Consider the following 23,519-nt stretch of genomic DNA (forward strand, 5'->3'; position numbering starts at 1 on the left):
CAGGTTTGTTATCTGTTAATCATCCGCTAAAGTGAAACAGGCAGTCACACCACAAAATAATTAATTTGATACTAATTAGATAACACCAGAAGCATAATTATAACATGACCATAAAAACATAAAAAATAATTAAAGGACAACGACTTATCAAACGAGAATATTTTGTTTTAATTAAAAACACAAATCAGTCACATCCATAAATAACTTAAATTTAACCTGTTTCAGTTTTTGAACTCTTTACACACTGTACAAAGTTAATTTCCAAAATAACTACACTATATTTCTATATTTTACTGCTTTAGCGTTGAGACACTGAGGTGAAAAGAAACATGGAAAAATTCATATCTTGCCCAAATGAGAAAAACCAAATTACAAAACAAAGTTTTTAAAGGTGAGTGGAAATTTAAAGATTAAGCAGTAGTACTAGCTTGTCATGATTAAACACAGGGATTCAAGACACCCTTTATCAAGGACACGTTGTTGATGATCAAAGACTACCAATCATACATAACTAGTAGATAAGACCTGTGTTTACTGTGCTTCTAATAAAAAAAAATATTTTGGGGTATGAGAGAAGAACTTTGTGGGATTTGAGGCATTAGATATTTGTGAAGTTGCAGTCATACAATTAATACACTTTTCTTTGGTTCATATTGTTATTTAGTTGCGTGCTATCTTACTAACATGTCCTGTGAAAACTTGTATAACTACAAAAATGACCTCATCAAACACAAGGAAAACGGCTCTCTTTTTTTGGCTTACCCCTATATTTGAGGAACTTTGGGTTTCACAGGGTTTGAGAAGTTGCAAAACAGAAACCCTTTAACCCAGACATGTCAGCAAGTCCTTCAAGCATCCATCCAAGAACATGTTAATACTGTAATAAAGACAGTAGCCAGGGTAGGATACACTGAGCATGAAGCTCATGAGACCGGGGCTTTTTACCAGATTTTCCAGATGAACAGTAAATGTGATATATACAGTCAGTAATGCTATAATACTGAACATATATAAACAAAGGAATGTTGGGTAGCCTCCTCACATCTGCAATAGATCAGCATCCAGTGGTCAGTGCACTTATCAGACCAGTTATGTCATTCTCTTTGTTTGAAGTTAGACATTAAATTTTACTTGACTATAAAACATTTTGTTAAGTAGCAACAGCACATTTGAGTTTGACAGTAAATGGATATTGTTTTGTTAAATAAATGTTCAGTACAAAACAACTTTCCATCTTTTCACCTATCTTTTCTCTTTTTTTTCCCCATTCAGCCAGTAACAAAAATTACTGTGTATAATTTGACTACAACGTCTATAAAGACGGTTCACCGCAAGAAATGTGGATTATTTGGGATAATAGGAAACATTTTCTCTGAAACATGTGTTGCAGATACTTTTTCGAAGTAATGTTAACACGTAAGGTAACACGTAACTTCGTCCAGTCCTACCCTGGACTGGCAGCCTTTTTCTGCAACACCTCAAATAACCACTAGATGTCAGCAGAGGGTCGTGCTGTCTCCTGCTTTTGAATTGGTGGAGTCATGTTACTGAAGGAAAACCTGGTGATTTTTGCTATACTGATACATCTATAGGGATACTTTAAATGTATTCTAGCCCTTTCTTTCTATGGTGTTTATTTCATTATCTAATCTCATTTATCCTCCCAATAACTGAAATGAGGAGCATTACAGTCAATCGACATATCAACCAGACTACCTGAGCATAAAGAGGTACACTAGAACTGTAAACCTTGAATATTTCCAGAGAAGAAATCTTTATTATTCTTACTCCCATCAAAGAAATAAATAACCAGTAGAAAGTCCTGTGCTACACTACTAATTGCCAAACACAGTTGAAAATGTTGAAAAGTACTTAGAAAATAAATAAATAATACGCAGGGTTATCTGAAAGACAGGTTATTTAGAATCTCTGAAGCTAGTTAAAACCGAGAGATTTGTCTGGACAAAACCAGAAAGCCGAACTGAGACTTTTTACATTGAGACAGGTTGACAATGCCATGTCCTCAAAAGTTTCAGACCTTTGTCTTGTCCTGGATTTCCTTTATACTCCAAAACTAGAGTTGTCTCCGAATGTCTTTGAATGGTTGACGTGGCAACCAGTAACTCCCTTCCCTCTTACAGTACAAAAATATCGAGGCACTATGAAGGCATTAAGTTAAAGTAGAAACACGTCTTGTTCGCTTAAACTGTAGTTTGCGATTCTTGACTCCAGGTCCATTGGATGGTGCCAGGTTACACTCGCTGTTCCAGAATGTAGCTTTGCATCCTGGGTCCATTCACACTGACACACTTCCACTGAGCACAAACACACGTTTTCTCCTTCAGGCAGCGTCTGTAGCACGATGTCACTCTTCACTATATGACAGCATATTAGTGGTTAAGAGAGGATTGCAGGAACCCATCGGATCCCGCATAGATTGTCCATGCTCGCCGAGCGCTTCCTGGCAGCTTTCCGCACGTCTTTGTACTTGTCATCACATAGCCTGGAGATGGCCTGCAAAAAGGGCATAAAGGAATTTTAAGATATCGTTGTCATTTGGCTGCGTGCAGGGCTTTAATGTGATTGAAGCATTAACGTTTTAGTTTCTAGAAAACTTTTCAAATCTTGTTTAAAAGTAAATAGTGCAATTTGACGCCCCTTTACACATTTTCAATACACCGGAAGATCTGTAAAGGTAATTGTCCTATCCTGCTAAACTTGTTTTTTTTCTTCCTTTCGGCCTCTTAAAAGGGAGTTTTTGCTTCCTGCTGTTGCCCAGTACTTTGCTCGTAGACGGTCGTCTGATTATTGGGATTTTCTCTGTATTATTGTGGAGTCTTTACCTTACAAAATAAAGCACCTTGGCGCTATACAAACAAAATTGAAAGCCCAATCAGCAATTAGTTGCCCTGATCAGTCAGTGACACCTCCGACATGCACAGTCTCTTACAGCCAGCAGGCTCTACAGGAGCAAAGTCTCTCCACGCTACATAATTGGTTCTTTTTAGTTAACTAGTTTTAATAAATGCAGTACTTGACTTATCCCTTTAGTTCCCTTCTCTATGTTGCTAACCCTGAGAAATAATGGTGGCAATCGGGCAAAGCTGAATTGTTACAATCTGGAACAATTTATAACTCCTATATTTATTGGCTTTGAGTTTCTTTATTTTCATCGATTACTAATCAAGGGGAAAATGTAGTAATTTGATGGATAGAAAAGAAAGAAAAAAAATTCGGATGGAAACCTTAACGGTGACGTCTCACCTCCAGTTTTTGAGCTTTCTCCCTGCTGAGCGGCTCCAGGGGGAAGCTGAGGTTGTTCGACTCTGAGAGAGATCGCAGGTCAAAGTAGTACTTGGCGTAGACGCTGGACGGCACGTTGATGTTGAACTGCAGCAGCTCCAGAAACTGTCGCTCCAATTCGTTCCTGGTCGCATGATCATACAATTTCTGTGTCAGTGCACTCCCCCAGTGACTTTTTAAAGATGTTTTCTTTGTGATATCAAGAAGAAAAAACGGCTCCTTGAAATCACAAATCATCTTTCAAAGTTCAAAGTTAGGTGTTGTTGAGTCTTTCATTCTCTTTATGTATTTGTTTGAAACCTTGAGGATTTAAATCCATGACTTGATGAAGAAGCTTATCACACCAAATCTCATGAGCATCGTTTCGGTTTTTCTTGCTGCTTGTCGTTTTTCTTTTCTGTCTTTTTTAAAATTTTGACCCAGTCCCCAACCGACTCCCAAATCAAACCTTAAACCTCGAATAAAATCCTAAATTTCAAGACCATTCCCATCCTTAATGCTAATCACTCACATGTCCTCTACTGTGATGTCCTTGAGAATCTGACAGTAGTCGACATTCCAGACAGCTTGATCATCCCAGACTTTGGAAGCCAGCAGGATAGCACCCAGAACGATCCTCTTCCAGTTTCCTGGACAGATGTCAATCTCTGCATAGGTCAGGAGCCTCTCCAGATAAACCTGCACAATCACATGGATAAAGACTGAAAACTAGATAGAAAATTAAAGCAGCAGATAATCATTAACATGGAAAAAACAGTTTACTAACAGAACCTGATTTGATCTAACTAATAGTGTTGGGAGGTAAACAATTGGGGGGTTTTTTCCCCCTGTATGACAAACTACATTCATCACTGATCTCTCAGAGCCCACAATAGTCACATGCATCACAGTAGTTATGATGCATAGTCTCATCAACAATTTGCACACATGCCTGGGTTGTCGGAACATATCAGGCTGCAATTTCCCGGGGGCCTAAACACAAACTGTGTGCGCACAACTGAAAGGTCCATCTTATCTCACCTTAGGGGGGCAAAGTGTCATGAAGATACCTTTTTTTTTTTTTATGCATTATTTAATGGCAATACACAAATAAATAAGCCTCACCAGTGTGACAATTGCACACTCAGCAGTGAGCTGAGCAGCACTGAACAGTGTCCTGACAAAACGGTAAATCTGCTTCTGCTCCGGATCGTGTTGATTGTAGTCCGGTGGAACCTCTGATTTCTGGATAAATGAAGGGAGGCAGAGATTGGATAAAAGAAGAACAACCATCAGGCAAAGTGAGAAAAGTGGATGATGGTGGATGACAATTTTGCGAGGAGGAAGAAAAGCCAAAACAGAGAGTAGGGTGAGAAAGACAACAAGACATAAAGAAAAGTGCGCAAGTGAAAATGAAGCAACAGAGAGCAAAAATAAAGGGTTTAAAATGGGAGACAAAAAAATCTTAACACATAGAACCAGAGTCTACCAAGGTGCATTAAAAATACAACAGAACATCTGACACAGGTTTGTCAAAACAAGCAGCAGGATAGTCAACAGATTTAAAAATGAAATCGCTTATCTTACCGAGAGAGGGTGAAGCCTCTCATCAAAGATATCTAATAGCGTCCCACCGTCTGCATCTCTGAAAAGGAATAAAACATTTATTTTTCCCGTCTTCTATCCATCCACTTTCTCAAACACTCATCCAATCCAGGGTCAAAGAGCCTGGAGCCTATTCTAGTTATCACAGAGCGAAAGGCAGGGTACGCTTCAGTGTGCTAGCCACAGTGAGCTACTACCGTAGCAAAAACAGAGATGTTCACAAACTGTAAATGCCATGGAGTTTTGGGTAAAGAGATACATATTAACTATTTTAAAGTAGACTATTATGGCTACGTTATGGATAAAGATCACTGCAACTGAAACAGTTTCAAGAAGAGTCTGAACAGTTTGAAGCTTCCTTAAATCCAAAAACACAGATCACTGTCACAGAAGTATACACTCGTCAAGGTCCTGCCGTTTGTCATTACGTGGGGTTTGGAATTCTTTACGTGTTATTCTTGAAGTTTAGATTTCTGTTTTGGTTTCCAGATTTTGTTTAGCAACGTCCTTATTTTTTCCCTCCTGAATTAGTTTGTTCTTAGTTATTCTTTAGTGCATTCTTGTTTCAGTTCTAGAAGTTCTTCATCCTGTTTTATTCTGATAACTCTTATGTCTTGCATCCCTCACATTGAATCCTTCAACAGTCCAGACACCCTTGACACTTTGAGAAGATTAAACATAAGTACAGACTTCAAACTGTGCTGAATTTTAGATGTAATTTTGTGCATTCATCATAAAAAGCTTAAAAAAGACAAAGAGAAGCACAAATAAACCATTCAGAATAGGCAGCAGTTCTGCCTTTAGATTTTGGGATAAACTGAATATATTGTCCTTGATATCAGATGCCCAGATATTAACTGGCAGTCTTTAGGTAACATGAGAATCCTTACCTGTTTTTTATATGGTAGTATATTGCCAATGCTACACTGTAGACAGAAAGAAATGTTTATAATAATATCAGAAAAGCATGTAGGTTAAAAAAAAAATACAAATGTTTCCTTCCTGGTGTTACAACCATTTGATGGTGTATTTGAGGTTGGGCTGGCTGACTGTGTTGTCATCCAGGAAGATGGTGGAGCAGGAGCTGTATTTGCGCCTCAAAGTTCCGTGCTACAAATACACAAACACACACACAAACAAAAGACTGTTATTAGAATTCACATGTTTTGGTGTCATCTATAGCATGCAAGGGTAATGTGCACAAAAAGAATAAAGAAGAAGAAAAAAATAGCAGAAAAATCTGTGCACTCACATTATTGATGAAGAGACTCTTTCTTTTCTCCCGCACTGTAAAAATAAATAGAAGACATTCAACATCTGTAATTTTTCCTAAAATGCCAGAAGGAAAAAAAAAGCCAAACACAAAGCCCACCAAATGTAAAACACTGTAAAACACACTAAACACTATTAGCAAAGTGTTAATAGCAGCTAGCAAAAAAGGTTGCAATAAATTGCTGAGAAAAGACAGTTAAAGGAAGTGTTAAAGGGTAAAAGTAAAGAGTGAGCTGCGACACAGAGGCGGAAATGTGCAGTTTTGCCACTAGATGGAGACAAAGTTACACTACTCACCAGTCCTGTATGCTACCTCTGAAAAAAAGAGGAAGCAACAGCCTTATTTCTTTGCATGAGAGTCACTGATTCATTTAAAGAAACAAATGGCATACATTGTAGGGCAAAGCAAAACGTCCTCATAAATGATCATCAAACAAACATTTCTAATGTCACCATGTTAATGCCTAAATATTCTAATATGGTTTGGGTTCTGATAACAGTGAGGGCATCCCTGAGGGTCGTGAGATACATCTAAGGGGTCAAAATAAATCCTTACAAAAGAGGAAATCTCTGATAAAGTCATTTATTGTTGCTTTTTGTCTCACTTGTGTCACACATTTTGGCTTTTCTCTGGGAACAGTGTCAGCACTTTTAGTACTAAAATAAGTACCTGAGACAAAAAGATCACTCTTTAAGTAAGCTTCTACTGCAAAAGCAATCTGTCATAAGCAGCTGAAGAACTTGTCCAACATTTTTATGCTCATAAGCCAAGTACTATGAATTTTAAACAAAATACAGAGCTGTGCAGTCATGAGCCATCACTCATTTCTTAATATTTTGCTTTCAAGGAGACAGATGTGTAATTCTTTTAAAGTGGCCTCAGGCAATAGTTTTCCAGTCCTTCTAAAGGTCTTTTTTCTTGTCTTTAGACACTGGCTGCTGTGTTGTCGCTCATTTTTAGTTCAGCCTTTGTATAATGATGATTTTCCTGTATAAACCAGTTTTAAATTGTATCTGTAGGCACATTGTTAGTAGCAGTCTGTTACAAAAACGCATAATTTGTTCTCATTTTAGGTGAAACTGAGAAACACGCAGTAATAAAACTGTAGTGTTGCACCAACAAGCAGGGGCGTAATTTTCAGCGGGGTTAGGGGGGTTATGACCCCCCCAATAATCAGACCCAACCAATGTAACCCCCTCAATAAAATTATGAACTATCTTGCATAAATAGGCTGTTGATTTTCTTTACTCATTTCAGGTATTACCAGCAAAATAGTTGCATGTTTAATCATCTGGGAATTTACCCAGATTTATTTATTTATTTAGACAGAGATCTTGACCCCCCCCCCCCCCCCCCCCCCCCCCTAATGTTCAGCACAAAGTTATGCCCATGCCAACAAGGTCATTCCCAAAAAGAGGAAAAGGGGCAATGACAAATGGACAACAAACATAACAAAAGGCAGCCAATATCCAAAGATGCCTTTTGTAATATCCTTCAGGGAACTTGGGTTCCACTTAACACCACTTAAAGCGAGTTTAGGCTGTGCTGAAGAATAAAGGTGGTCAAATATTCAAACATTGGCTTTCAAGCACACTGAATAGCACAAACTCTGTTTTTGTCTTACATCCTGTATTTCAATGTGAATTTGCACCTTTCAGTAAAATGCTGCATGTTGTTTGCATTTTTCTAACTAAATATTAAGAAATGAGGTGTTGGTTGAGACTTGGTTGAGGCTCATTCCTGTATTAAAGGATAGAGCTAGTGTTGCATCGTATTTTTAGTACAAGAGATAATATGAAAAGACCAAAAGCAGACAGAGTTAAAAACAAATTGCAAACACTGCTTTTATATTTGGAGCATTTCTGGATAATAAAACAGCTCAGAGGCACAAAGGCTTACATCACTCTGTGACTACATGAGCAATATCAGCAAGTATAATTTATTTAACACTGATGTCTTTAGGGGATTCTTTGACTTCAGAAAAGAAAGCTATAAAAGCACCATTTTTTTTTTTTGTTTAAAGCCACAAAAAAGATGGAGTTTGTTTCTAAATGTTGCAGATATTAAGCAATGATTGTATTTTAAAAGAAACTCACATCTCACATCATTTTATTCCTTCTTTGTTTGGAGGAGGAACATTAATCAAATGTCACTTGGATGTTCTCTACATGAACAAGTTCATACGCTTCGTACAAAAAGAAATTCAATTCAATATAAAATATTAAAAAGCAATAAAAAGCAAGCATCCTTAGTTGTTTCTGAAATTCCAGCAACAACAACAATCTCATGCTGGGACGTTAATGGATCTTAGTAACACTTTCTCTCTATATGTGCAAGCTTTCCCCAACAGGAAGCTAAAAGTCTTAATGCAACAGCACAAATTCAGCTGGCTGCAAACATTTACGTGTCCAGACTTTTCCCCACACCCTCTTTATTGTGACTGCATTTGAGCAACTTGCAGTGCTGATAACAGGAAGTGCAGCGTGTCAGGCTAACGTCAATAAAGCCAAAACTGTGTTCTGAAATATACAACACTATCTGTATGTTTTTTGCAAACTGTGCTTTCTAAATGTTGGGTTTTTGTCTTTTTGTATATAATTACATCAAAAATAAACACTGGAAACCTGTTACGTGTCTTTCAGCTCCTCCCTTTATGGATCATCACAGCAGATCTTCTGTCTCTGTCTCACATTGTCCTAACATTGCTCCTTGTCACACAAACCCTCTACATGTCCTTCTTCAGTACATCTATGAATGTTCTCTGTGGCCTTCCTCGTCTCTTTTTTGTCTGGCATCTCCACATTCATCGTCCTTGGAAATCATAATATGTTCAGCTCCACCTCCTGTCTTCTTGCCGTCGTCTCCAAACCATACATCGTAGGTCTCACTTCCATCTTGTATTTCTTTCCTTTCACTTTTGTTGCTGTCTTTCTGTCATAAATCACCTCTGAAACTCATCTCCACCGGCTCCACCCTCCCTGCAGACTCTTCTTTACCTCTCTTGTGCACTTTCTGTTGCTTTGGATGTTTGACCCCAGGTATTTGAACACATCTACCTTCAATAACAACTGACTTTCAAACCTCTTCTCTCCACTGCATACCTCCACCTCTCCAGGCTCTCTTCCACTTGATCCTGACTCTCACTAAAGATCACAATGTTGTCTGTGAACATCATAGTCCACGGAGACTCCCGACTAACCCTCATCTGTCAACCTGTCCATAACAATTGAGACAAAAAGGGACTCGCAGCCAATTCCTAATTGAATCCCACGCCCACCTTGAACCCATCTGTCATTGCTATCATACACCTCACCACTGTCTTGCTGCCTGACTTCTTCATGCAGTACCACAGATTGTCTCTTGGCATCCTATCATATGCTTCCTCTAGATCTATAAAAAGACACAATGCAACTCTTTCTGACCTTCTCTATATTTCTTTCTCAAGTGAGTATCAAATGTGATTAAATTATTTAATTACCAGAACCGAAAAACCCTAATAAACAGACAAATTTCCTGTTATGTGAAATTCTATAAAACCAAGCCACTCACCGTCATTCTGTGATTTGCTGAGGAATATTGTGCTCGCCCGTGGATGGTCTGATGGATTGTACTCCATATTCAACTCTGTCAAAAACAAAGAGCAAAGAATATGTACGCCTTCCTGAAATATCAAAGATGAGCAAAAAAAACCAAAAAACACGACAGTAGAAAAAACACAATGTTTTTCAGTGCAGCATTCACACATGCTCCAGACATATGTTGTGTTTAATTTGCACAAATGCTAAACCAAGGCTACTACTTTTAGCGGATTCACAATGGGGTCCCACAGCAGGTAGCCCTGCATGTTTCACGTTGTAGATTTCTATGCAGGACGCCCTTCATGAGGCAAACCCCAAAAGGATGTGCGTCTCCTCCCAGGAGGGATCTTTTGCTTGTTAGTCAAATGTGTGATCTACTACATTACCAAGTTTAACCAACTTTGGTGTATAAACTGATATTATTATCAATATATTAGCATGCAAATACTTACATGTTATAGGACTATAGATTCCTACAGATGCCTAATACTGCAAATGAAATTAAACTAAAAGGCTGCTCAGAGAGCACTCGCTCCTCCAAGCTCATATTTTGCATTTTTAAATGAATTGTAATATTTTCTCCCTCTATCCACGTTTCACCTCCTTGCCAAAATTCTGGCAATCAGCCGTGCACCATTGGCCGACAAGCAGTCATCAATATAACACACCTCTGGTCGGGCTCCTTTTTTATAGTGGCAGAGAAACCAGCAAATAAGAAGACTCGCTCATAAAGGATGACTAGTTTAGTCTGATTTAAATCACAGGCGTTACTCTTGTAAGTCTGTGTGCGGTTTTTGTTTTGTTTTTTGTTCCTCTACTCTAATAAATCCGGGCATGAATCATTCCCATCCAGAGCTAATCTGGATTGCATCATGGCCTAAAGGCATGGGCCAGCGAGGCATTTGTGCACGCATATTATACAGCAGAAGGACTCAGAACAGATGCCAGAAAATCCTTTCATGCCTTGTTCGTTGCCGATAACATCAGCTACTCTGACAACAGAGAGCACAGTTGTTATGAGTGAGAAGCTTTCTCTCTTCAGCGAGCGATCATTTCCACACCCAGCACATCTAAAAACAAATCCCGGCATTCGAAATCACGTGCGTATCAATCATGTGCATAAATATTTGAGAGTAATTGAAGTCAGATGACAAAATTGAATAAGCAACACCAAAAATGATACAAGTACAGCATCTGCTATTATTCACTTAACTCGTCACTACAAATCCTGTAGTGTCCTGCAACAAATTGGAAACATTTTATGAGCCTGTTTTTGGTGATGTCAGCTTTTAAACATTCCCGGCATGCAGTCTCCTACAATACGACAGGAAAAGCCCCAGATTGAAATCCAGACTATTTGATTATAATGCAGACAGCAAGAGGGACACATGGTTGATCATCTGTCCCAGCCCCAGCAACTGCTGGACTACGAATGACTGCTGGTAAATTAAAATGAGAACAAAACAGCTGTGACACTGCATAACAATTACAGTAACAAATTAAATTGCTTGAATAGTTTTGTACAGGGAGAAACAACGTTCACTTATTACAGCAGTTCTGCAAAACAGCAGACTTTGACAAACACCTCCTGTTGTGTGCAATAAAATAAAAAGTAAAAATAGCTAAGATGCAGGTAGGATTTACTAGAAGCCTGTTATACAAGTCTGCTTAGTTTAAGCTTTTTCTGTCCATAAAGTAACAACTGAAGTTCAAATGAACTCTAGTCTTAGAAAAAAACAGCATTAACAGATGAACTGGTTGATGCCGAAAGGTTAGGCTAATCAACGATTCATTTTATTCATGTATTCCAGAATAATATTAATCAAATTAGGTATCTCCTAATTAGTTCGGGCTGTGCTGCTGTTTCCTCTGCTGCTTTCTTACAATATACAGCTGCACATGTGATTTGGTCTCGCCAAAAGCCTCTGAAATCCACCAGGGTGAATGGACCCAGCTTGGATTAGATTTGTGTCAAGTTAGCACCTTATGTAACAGTAGTCAGGAGCAGTTTAAATGGTAGCTTAACTGGTTTTCAATTTGTCTGAAACTTAAAAGAAAGCATGCCAAGAAAGCACAAGGGTGCAAAAATATATATATATAAACTTTATCCCAGTGACAACCGACACGGGACAAAAAAACACATTAAAACATAAAAAAAGAAAGAAAAGCATGTTTGTGTATTTGAGAGTGGGTGGATGAGGCTTGTAGTAAGAAAGAGTAGGAAAGCATTAAGTAGCAGTCCTTTCACAATATATTTTAGTCAGGCCATGATGCATGAGAGCTGTAGTTTGACTTTTCGCTCACTTTGCTGCATTTGTGATCACAGACTTTGACCTGTTCCCAGGATGTCAACGTCATACTGCCATTTCTATAAAGATCAGACTTAGCAATTTATTTATTGCAATTTATTACTATTAGGAACCCCCCCCCACACACACACACACATACCTTTGTATCACGGTGGAGTGATTTCTCAAATGTACCACTGCTGTGTCAAATATATGATGCATGCGTCAGTTTGAGTCTTCCAGTCACACACAGCTAACTCTGCTTTTTACTGCATAGAGAACAATGGTGGAGCCACAGTCAAGAATCTTTCCAGGAAACCAGTAGGCCTGGGGCAAGGCCACATTAGTCAGCAGGACTATAAAATATAGCAAAGAAAATCTATCCATCCATCTTCTTCTGCTTTTCCAATTCAGGGTCGATGGGAGGCTGGAGCCTATCCCAGCTGCAGTAGGGTGAGAGGCAGACTGGTATCCAGCCTTACACAGGGCTGACACAGAGAGACAACCGCTTTCACTTTTCTAGTTGTTTCTGTGGTTCAAAGATGATGTAACATTAAACATTGTTGGTCTCACAAGGTCCTTGAAGTGTTTTTTGACTAGCAGAAGCACTTCTGAATCAATCTCACAGGACCTCTAGGTCCCTCTAGGCCAACCTGCTGGATTTCCCGGGGTGTACAGTAGCTGGTGTCATGTGTTGACACATGATATTCACCACCTCAAGTAAACTTAACGGAGAGTTGTGGTCTGCTTTGGCACACCGAAACAGGAGGAGCTCAGCTAACCTATCAGCTGGCAAACTTACCTGTCTGTCTCACTACTCTTACATAATGGATTAAAAACAGGCACCATGCTTTTAACAGGCCAGTCCACTACTGCACTACACTGTTTCCAACACTGTGTCTGATTTGCTACTTTTTAAACCTTATGGAGGAAAATTTATTGCAAAAAGTATTAATGCATCAATTTTTGTAGAAGTACATGTTATATTTGGAGTATTGAATGTTGCAGCCTCAGCAACAATGTACTGCTGTTTTGTTTTAAGGACACATTAATGCTAATAATTTCTCCAATTCTGCTCTTTAAGTCCAACAACTTTCTATCTAATAGCCAAAAGCTCAGGCAAAACAAAAATCTTCTGGTCCTTTTCATCCATTCAAGGTAAATATTTATTTTTTATGCCTTTAATAATGTTAGTTTTACCACTGAATCTAGATGCTAAGGGTTACTGTTTAGGGTTACTGCTCATAAACTTATAGGTCCTTCCATATAAAAACGAATTTATTAAATGTTCAGACAAGTTAAGATTGGCTGTTTGTTTTTTTTAATTAATTGAAATCTTATTGGATGACTTTCAGTTTTAAATAATAAATTGAGTTCTTCTTGTGAAGCACATTCTGATGTTTATCTTGAAAGTTACTTCACACATTCATTTTGACTTATTTTACTTTACTTCTTATCTGTATTGCGGCATTTAAGCTTCACCCATGACTTATTATCTTATGACCATGTCTACACTAAGAGCAGCTTTGCCTCTGTTAACTTTAGAGCCTGCCTGAGCAGGCTCTAAAGTTCACTGTTATGAATGTGATGCCACTGTTATTGTTGGAGTCTGTGGTAGCATGAAAACTCACTCGCTCCCATGCAGAGAGTAATTCTGGTCACTGTTCAGTCATGTGTATTGTTTTTTCCTCTTAGCAGCGTTGTCTAAATTCATGTACTGTACATGAATGTGTTTAATAATAAATAAATGCTGAGGTGAAATCGCTTTCTGAAGGACCTTACCCACATTTCAAACAGCAGAGCAAGGGATTTCTGAGTACCAGCATCTCAGGAAACATTTCGCACACTGCCAAACTCTGCATCAAGTAGAGTATGAAGTTTCCTACACACCTGCTCTTCATCAGATAATGAAACACAGAGCGGCGCCATGTTGAATAAACTGTGATAGGTCATATGACCGCGATCAGTGATAATAATATTCAAACAGAACCACGTATTACATTGGAAAAACAGTTAATAAATGAATCATCTGCGAGTAATACATATTGTCTTTGCATGAGTTATGAGACTAACTAGAAAAACAAAAAGGAAACTTATAAGAACAAGTACGTGAAGAATTACATCTCGACAAATCCAGAAAAGATATATATAATGCCTGAGACAATATCTAACAGTATAATCTTTGATACACCTGAATAGACATGTTTTAAACCTACTCAGCCAATTAATGTGATCTATGATGGTGCTGACCATCTTTATCAGGCCTTTTCATTGCGTGGTGAAGAGAGGGCACTCTTAAAATGTCCAACACCAGCACATGCATTAAATTCAAAAGATTAGAGTTCTGCAGTGTGTGAGCAGTTTATTCTTTTCTAAGTTAGTTTTCTTTTTTTGGTCCTTTTTTTCATTTTTTTGGTTTTGTTTTAGAGGTTTTTTTTTTTCCAAAATTCCATCCACTATTTGAACGCACACACACTGACCACTGGCTTTGAGTGGTATCAGACCAAGTTAAACAAACAGGACTTGCACACACACATGGCTTCATATTCCCAGGAGAGAAGGGGGGGGCTCCCTGGGAAAGCACTGATAAGCTTAAGCATAAGCACACGCACAAACGTATACACACACAATCACATCAGTTATGCTATAGGGACTACTATGGACAAAAGTTATAAAGTAAGATTTATTGGAGATAAATTATCTGACTTTCAGGATTGGGACCACACCTCCAAACACGCCCCTTCTGGGTCTTATCTAATCTATATATGACCCCCAGTTCTACAAGCTTGTTCTTGTTTTCATGTCACACCCTTGCTCCCCTTTTTTCAATTCTTTCACTTCTTCACTTCTCGTTAGCACACGGGGATCTGCCAGGCCCGGGAGCCGCCGTCAGTCCACATCGAGGCTTTCCCCAAACCGCAGCTCAATTCTTGATTAAGCCATTCGCCTTTAAAACGCTGGCAATCCTAAAATAAGGATGTGGGTCCAGCTAGTAAATTAAATTTTGAATTTTTTTTTACCATTTTAGGATTCTCATTCGCAGATAACTGTGCATCATTACACTCCCAGTGGTGAGTGTTTAAATTCACTACAATCTCCTTACCAAAAGTAAAATGAATAAATAAAACCAGTGCTAATCACACCTTCATTGTACAGTACACCTCGATCTGTATTTCATGACATGCTGGGTTAACGAGAGATTCGTCAAGAAGCTATGCACGAAGCAGTGAGCTTAACCTTATTTTCAGCTTCGTGTAGCATCAATTGCACATTTAGGCCAAGATATCACAGACTGAACCTAAACGTATTGGCATATTGCTTCATCGTAACACTTTTATTTATTCCCTCCTTTAATAATGACCAAATTCTATAAGTACTAGTTTGGGAAATGAGTTACAGCAAGAAAGATAAAACCATTATAAGTAAACGTGTCATGGAAGACTTGGCAGAATTTGAAGGGGATCGGTCACAAGGTAAAATCAGGTGACATGTCAGTTTGAAAGTGCTTTTGATTCTGATTAGCTTTATAGTCAAGAGTTGACAGCTTCCTCTAAGTCCTCATTAATTTAAATGAGACTGTCTTTTAGGAGTTTTCTGCCTCAGCAGCTCAAAGCAAGCAGACCTTTTTGAAGTGATAATTAGTGGGATGAGGTGGTCTTGATGTGTAGTGGCAGACAAATTGCTCTCTCATTACTAGTCAGCAAGCCAAACAAGTACTTTCTCCTTCAAAGCAACCTGAATGGACTTTTTTTCTCCAAAGGAAGAATAAGGGTGCCTAGTAATCTTTTTCTTTGTTTTAGAATATTTTAACTCCTTTATCTGAGTCGTTTCAGCTCTGCAAACATGTTGAGCTGAGCCAGTCATATGTCCCTGGGGAAACACATGACTGCTAGTGCCGTAAAAATAGTAATGCTTCTTGATGTGGAAAGAAGTGGATATATTGAATGTTGTGCCACTTCAGCAATATTCTGTAATGTTACTTTTCTTACTGTTTTTTTTTTTTTTAATTTTGTTACACAATTTCAAGAGAAAATAGAAATAAAACATCTGAAAACTCTCATTTGTTTTCATCTCTTTATCTACTTTTTTTGCATTGCAGTGTTTTACAGCACTGTTTGTCAGAGTCGTCACCACGTTGTTTCCAGATCCTGGGCTCTCTCTGACGTCCACCGAGTCCTCTTATTGTCAAGAATTAATCCTGATTTCTACACACAGAAGTCAGATGACATTTCCCAAAGCAAAAGAAGAAAAAAAATGACATTCAGATAAAAATTATAACTCAACTTTTCAAACGTAATTTCCATTTGGTAAATTTATATCTATTTATACACCTTTTTGCATTGCATGTGCTTTATAGCAGAACTGGCTGCTAAAAGCACTAAAAATCTGTTTCCCGGCTAAGTTTCATTTACTGATGGCACACCCATGTCTACATCAATAAAACAAATAAGTCCTCTTCCTCTTATGAGAAAGCTTCACAGGGCAAAATGTGCTGTTTGTTTAGGCTGCTGTGAGCACATGAGGAGCAGCTGATTTGGTTTTTTTAAGGATGTGTGGTAATAATGAGACACTTAATTAAAGATGTGGGTGTATTCATTTTCCTGGGTCCAGTTTATTTATCTTGTTGTTGTTGCCCTGTACCCTTCCCACACTAACTAACCATTTGATCAGTCATCTTTCTCCACAGTTGCTCCATTCTAGACATCAGTGCAAGTATACACTCACCAAACACTTTATTAGGTACACGTTGATAGTACTAGGCTGGAGTTTGCCTTCGGAGCTATTTCTTTGTGTCATAGATTCAAAAAGTTGCTGGAAGCATTTTAAACTGATTTTTGGTCCATGACATGACGCAGCTGTCATACTGTTGCTGCAGATTGGCTGCATATCCATGATCCTGGATCCTGTTCCACCGCATCCTAAAGGCTCTATATTGGATTAAACTCCGGTAACAGTGGAGGACATCTGAGCACAGTGAACGCATTGTCGTGTTCAAGAAACCAGTTTGAGTATATCATCTCATCTGTCCTCTTCTTTATGAGAATAAGCTTCGTGTGTCTCATTTGACTGCTCTGGTTTATTATCAGCTGACTTGACTTTACCTTTTTTAATGTTACACCTCACTACTGGCTTAAAATGAAGTTAAAATTGAAATCATGTCTTGCCTGTCTGTGTAGCTTTGTTCTCAGTCTGTGTAAATCAGAAAAGAGAAACAATAGAAAGAGCCCCAATGATTAAAATGTATGGCAGAATAAAAGAAGAGAAAAAGGTTGGAAGACAAAGACAAACTGTGTGTCTGTTGATTACGAGTAATAAATAGAGGTTTAGAGAAAACTAAGGAGGTAAATTGGTAAAAGGATAAGCTTTTGGTTTTAGATTTTCAGTGTTTCCTACTCACCTCTCTAGTGCCAAAATCAAAAGATTAAGCATATTATTACTTCACAAGTGCACACAACCCAAACAAAAGGAGGCTTTATTTCAGTTAGGGCTGTATGGCCCTGCACAAAGTCAAGTCGCAGAGCCACGTCTGTCTGCACTTAACCTTTGCCCCTTCTTGTCATCTTTTCATCCTTTTATTCAATTAACCATTTGTGTGAACCTTGGTTGACAGTGTTAAGACCTAAATGACAGCGACCATGATCTTTACCTGCCATGCCGTGGACAAGGAAACAAATGTTCTGCTATTTTATAGATGTAGATTATGTAGATATAAATGTAAAACGCCTTTGAGTAACAAACATGCATATTTGCTTTTACATTAGGAGATATATATTTAATGATAACATAATAAACTACCACAACACCAGGTTCATCAGACTACCTTAATTTGCTCTAAATCTTAAAAAGAAAAAAAAAAAAAAAAAAAAAAAAAAAATTATATATATATATATACACATACATACACATACACACACACACACACACACTGCTTTCGGTTCGGTACGCATATGTATCGAACAATACAAACTTTTAATTTATTTTATCAACTTTCCTTCTGACGATGCTGTCTGTGTGGAGCGCTCAGTGGATCTGCGCTCGATAGTGCAGCCTAGGCGGAGTAGTCGAACGCAGATTCATTGAGCGCAGGGCAAGCTAGCGAGACAGAAGTTAAGCTCTATATATATATATATATATATATATATATATATATATATATATGTATATATATATATATATATATATATATATATATATATATATATATATATATGTGTATGTATGTATGTATGTATGTATGTATGTATGTATGTATATATATATATTATTTTATTTTATTTTTGTTTCCTTCCACCCCCCATACAAATATAAGCATGTGAGTTGATGTGTGATGCCTTACAGGAACAGAAAGACTTGTTTTAATAGAGAAACACAGACAGCTTTGTCAAAGAAAGGCAGATCATGCGACAGCTTTGTCTCTCATTCTCACTTTCTTTATCTTTTCCCTCCAGGACTGGTGTCTCGCTATATATGCAGAATGTTTTCACAGCACAAACCACATGTCAGTTTCTCAACATTTTAGCTTCTATTTCAGGCTTTAAGCCAGCTTTATCCCTCGTGAGATCACAACAGCTAAAAAAGTACAAATGTGAAGGAGCATTGGGCCAGTTCAGCGTGAATAAGATAAAAAGCAGCAATAATCAGTGTCATTTGACATGCTCATCTTTAAAACTGGTGTTATGAAAGTAGGTTCCTAACCAGTGTAAGGAGAACTGCACCAAAATAAATGCATCCTTGCATGTCAAAATAGCAACAAGTGAAATTCTCCTTTGCTGTCTTTTGTGAAACTAGCTACCGGCTTAGTTTAAGACAGCATTCAAGGTCCCAGGTTAGTGAAATGATGGTGTTATGTAGTGAAGCGTTTATCTGTCATTATAAACAGAGCATGCTGGGAGGTCACTTCAGGACTCTAACACTAAAATCCCCCAAGTGACATAATAGCCCACACTGACTCAGACACAACTGTTTAAGGTTGAGGCACTGGAAAAACATCAGTCAAGCTATCAAGATATTTTAATCAAACTGAATTTCCAAGAAAGGCATCTGGTCGTTTCACGCCAACTCACCTAGTTCATGTCATGGGGAAAGAATTACGTGAGGACTTTATTCAGTTAATAGACCAAGCACAATCATACATCTCTACTTCAAATACTTTTTTGAACATTTTTTAATACTTTGGAGATAATTTATAAGACCTTCCAGTTCTATGATTATGTATGTCTTCCTGCACTATAGGCTATTTGTTCTCATTTGGTGACCACTGAGCCCCTCATCCAGCTTCAACAATCCCAGCACGCTTCCCCTTCAGACCCTCTGTTCATCACTGAGTCGCCACCACGTCGTTTCCAGACTCTGGGTCCTCTCTCACATCCATCTAGTTCTCTTATTGTCTAGGATTTCTCCTGATCGCTACACACAGAAGTCAGACGCAATTTCCTCCGAGCAAAAAAGAAAAATCTGAATTCAGATAAAATTATTACTCAACAAACATGATTTTCGTATTAGTTGTTCTTCTCCAGATTCCTCGAAACCAAAGTGATTTGAAACAACTCAGGCTGAACTATGCCTGCCAAAGCCTGTCGGAGAAAGAGCTCAAACACTGTATAATAATGGTTTTCTCTTGATTATCTTGTTTTCATAATTGGAGGAAACCATAATTGCAACTGGGCTTAAATTTAATTACAGTTATGGTTTCCTACCATAATAACAAACTCAAGATAGAAACATTACACGTAATCTCCTCTGTGAGATTATTTCAATAAATTAATTTTATTTACTGTTACTAAAAATCTTCTCTGATAAGATTACTATGCAGGGGAACATGGTGATCTTTTCTTATCTATCTCTAACAGTTTGCATAAACAAAACTTCTAATTCCCTTCTAAGCAGCTTGAAAGCCTCTGATGAAAACCACTGCACATCCTCAGATAACCTCTGTGCACCAAAACAACATTTTCTCATTTCTGTGAACTTTGAATTCAAGCACAACTAACTTTTTGCTCAGTAGGAAGAATAATCGGTCAAGGGCTTTAAAAATTGAGACATTCTATCAGCCTGCTAAAGTCATAGGAAAACAGCCACAAGCATGGATGACAGCATTGCTGGTTGTTTGTAAGTCAGCTGAGAGAAACAACAACTGAAAAAAAAGCACATTTCTCCAACAACATCAGAGCATTTCGAGCTTCATTCAGATGTATCAAGAATCAAGGGATAGTAGTTATTTCATGGCCAAATGATCCGTCAGATCCAACATTAAATTAAACACCAAAGAAAATCTGCTGCTTCGACAAAGACAACGCGATCTTACGATGTTACGATGAGCTCTGGGAAAATGGTGATAACAATTTTTCTGTTTTAATTAAAAATTAAAACGATAACTGACCCTGACCTCCCTACATGTACTCCCATTTAATACTGCAAAGTCAGCCCATTCACTACGAGGCACGCGATGATTTGAAAGCAGCATGTCGTGCTCTAAATTGAGGCGTTAATTCTTGGCAATCAACTGTCCCTTGAGGCTTCTTGTATCTGCTCTGACACAGGCTCACAGCTGCCTCTTTTTTGGGAAGGGACGAAGACTTCTTTCTTTTTTTCTGATGTTGCAGATTCTAATGAAGCCCACTAATCTGTCTGTGAATTCATAACAGTCCGAACACATTAGACACGCTCCGGTTTCAATCACCGCACCGCTGAGACAGACGGCCTCTCAGCGCGAGTAATCTTTATCCTCACCAGAAATGACAGTCGACTCTGAATCTTCATCATGGCTCTTTTCTTTCTCCGTTAGAAAGAGCATCTGCCTCCACGCTCAGACAATTATGCATCCGATTAAAGCAATGGTCCAAAACATATTGGGGGGGAGATTTCGACTTCTCCATGCAATGTTTTCAGTGATCTTAAAGCTGCCTTGTCACAGATACTGAAGATATATTATCAACATTACCCTGCTGTAATGCAAAGCACTCAAGTCAGTAGTCTCCACAAATACCATGCAGAACATAAGTTGAATCTTTACAAGAGGAAGTAACATCGCTGATCAATAAAAGGCAGGTCTCTCACCATGCTGACTCAGTGTGAATAATGAAGGTCAATAGGCTTCCTATAGCAAAATATGTAAGGGAATATGGCTCCAAATGTTTTTAATTCATGTGCACTCAGATTTAAGACAACAGACACGGTTCTTCTAATGTGCTGCTGAGATGTTTCTTCTTTCGGGTTGTTTTCTGCTCTTCTTGAGCTTTGCAGTTATGCAAAGATTTGGCAAAAGAAATCAACACATCTAAAACAAGATTAGATCGGCAGGTGAGAATAATTTCCTCTTTTCCCGCCTCACATGATAACCCGTACAAAGTGTTCCTGGGCGAAGATCCTTTATCAGCACAGAACTGTAAACATGGCAAAGAGGAAAGATGATGCTATCAGATGTGTCAGGGCTGTCCAGCAAGTAGTGGCAAAATGTATGACTAAGAATGAGCACCTACTATGAATGTGGGACTTCTTTAAAAAGCACAGATAATGAGGCTGTATCCTGTATAACATGAATGCAGTTAATGTGGAAGAGGATTCAGAACTCTTTGATGAGCAGGTCAAATAAATTAAAAGTGACTAAAGGGGGAAAAAATAGGTCAAATGCATCTGTAAACATGGAAATTCGACCTCTTTACGTGATTTTGTACAGTTTTTGAGAAAAACCATTTATATGAAATGGTTTGCTGTTGGATGGAAATAGGCAGCCCATTTAGTAGCCACTTTCCAGCGTGAATGGGTCAATTGTAATGCATATTAGCATGTGTCAGTGGAGGGGGCTGCGTACCATGCTTGCAAAACAAAGACCGGCACAAAGACGCCTGCCCTCACGGACAGGATGTTCTCTGCAGCTCCATATCTCTCTGCAGTGCCACATGAGAAGAAAATGCACACAGATCCATGCATGTGCCCGGCTGTACTGAAGGTTGACATGTCTCTGCAGTCAATTCAGTATTTTTTGACACATAAGTAGTGCGAGCAGAGGTGGATATGTGAAAGCTACAGATTCATTTTTCAAGATTTGAAAATGGGTGTGACGTGTTTTTTATTATGTTGTTTTGAGGGTCCTTTTTGCCTTTAGACTAAGCAGAGTCACCAGAATAGAAAAGGCTCAAAACTTTCCCACAGGAATAATAAAACATTTTCATTATAACTTATTTTCATTAGTTTACTGCACCTAACTGGTACATTTGAATGTTTCACTCCATGTTATTATTAGCTGCATTTCATTTATACATATGTGTAATTAGCTTCAATTAGGCTGTTTGTTTAATTCCAAAAATTTATACCAGCCATAAACTTTTATCTTTTATCGTCATTGCGCAAAATGCAATGTTGGCACCTTAAAGGGTTTTTTGTTTGTTTGTTTTGTTTTTACCGTCAACGTTCTCCCTGTCGCTGATGTGCTGCAGGTTGCATCCCGTCTCCTCCCTACTCATATCCGACTCCTGGTGGTACGACTCCAGCCTCGAGTGGGCATTTCTGCGGAGCTTGGGGCTCCCAGACACGCAGCAAGAGGTCGTGCTCCCCATCTTTACCCGTTCACTGCGCGTACAGGCAGGAGCTGTGCATATAATCTATCCTTTCCGTTTGAAACGGAAGCTGAAACGACCCCACCGAGCCGGTGAGCGTAGATCACGAGAGCGCACTTGAAGCATCCATCGTAGCGCCCACAGATGCTGTCAGTCTTTGGTGTCCACGGTGAGGCTGTCACGGGAGATAAAGATGACACTTCTCTAGAAGCCAGAGTAAATAACGGGCCGACCTACACCGCTACCACAGGAATAGTACAACCCGGAGTATCCCGTGCAGCACCGCTGATGATGTGAGCGACGACGGGCGCACGGTGATGTGTGGATCGGTGTTGAGGCTGGCTGTCAGCGCGATACAGCGACGGGGAGGGTGTAAATCCCGAGAAAAGGTTCCGGTTCAAGTGGGTGGATACAAATGAGACAGCAAAGAGAGAGGCTAAGGGGCGAGAGAGCTGATTTAATGATTTATTATTGTTAATTAATGATGGTATTTAATCCCTAATGTCGAAAGGTCCATTTATCTGCGTCTGTCTTTAATTTAATAATCCACCATTAAATAGATGGATCCATCTTTAAGAAGCAAATAGACATTTGCAGGTTTTTACAGAAATGCTGTGTAAATGAGGTGTTACACGATGGTTTGTGCCTATGTGTTAATTTTAAAGAGAAATTGTCTTATTGTGACAGAATAATGCTAAATCTTTGTTATTGTAGACCAGGTTAAATGAGGCCAACTTCAATGATCAGATGAAAACAAGCATTTTATAATCATTACACTCATAAACTGTTTTGTCGTTAAAACCTTTGAAGTTCGTGTTTTCCCAGCTCTGTGAAGCATCGGGCTATTTTGAATAAGCACAAGCGAACAATTAAAACAATTACATTTTTTTTTTTAAAAATCGTGTGTGGGTGGCTGGCAATGCAGGACTATATGATA

At 38.6% G+C, this 23,519-nt stretch overlaps 1 protein-coding gene across 1 annotated transcript; it reads right to left on the reverse strand.

Annotated features, from left to right (window-relative positions):
- Positions 1-144: 144 nt before the first annotated feature.
- LOC101487415 (cyclin-Y) lies at positions 145-22,948 on the reverse strand. The gene is made up of 11 exons (XM_012923060.3): positions 22,429-22,948; positions 9,710-9,784; positions 6,457-6,474; positions 6,140-6,174; positions 5,903-5,997; positions 5,778-5,813; positions 4,870-4,927; positions 4,408-4,527; positions 3,815-3,981; positions 3,265-3,427; positions 145-2,514 (listed from the first exon to the last, which is right to left on the reverse strand). Exons 1-11 carry the CDS (start codon positions 22,580-22,582, stop codon positions 2,398-2,400), a joined length of 1,038 nt encoding a protein of 345 aa, XP_012778514.1. The 5' UTR covers positions 22,583-22,948; the 3' UTR covers positions 145-2,397.
- Between the last annotated feature and the right edge of the window lie 571 nt (positions 22,949-23,519).

The sequence above is a fragment of the Maylandia zebra genome, linkage group LG18 (genome assembly GCF_041146795.1).
Source record: "Maylandia zebra isolate NMK-2024a linkage group LG18, Mzebra_GT3a, whole genome shotgun sequence".
Taxonomy (NCBI): Eukaryota; Metazoa; Chordata; class Actinopteri; order Cichliformes; family Cichlidae; genus Maylandia; species Maylandia zebra.

Bases quoted from the DNA above. Each gene is read 5' to 3' on its own strand.
- LOC101487415 (XM_012923060.3), bottom strand. From the start codon at position 22,582: ATGGGGAGCACGACCTCTTGCTGCGTGTCTGGGAGCCCCAAGCTCCGC. The intron at 4,928-5,777 runs GTAAGGATTCTC...ATTCCTTTTCAG, and splicing joins TACTACCATATAAAAAACAG to AGATGCAGACGGTGGGACGC. The intron at 2,515-3,264 runs GTGAGACGTCAC...CCCTTTTTGCAG, and splicing joins AGAAAGCTCAAAAACTGGAG to GCCATCTCCAGGCTATGTGA.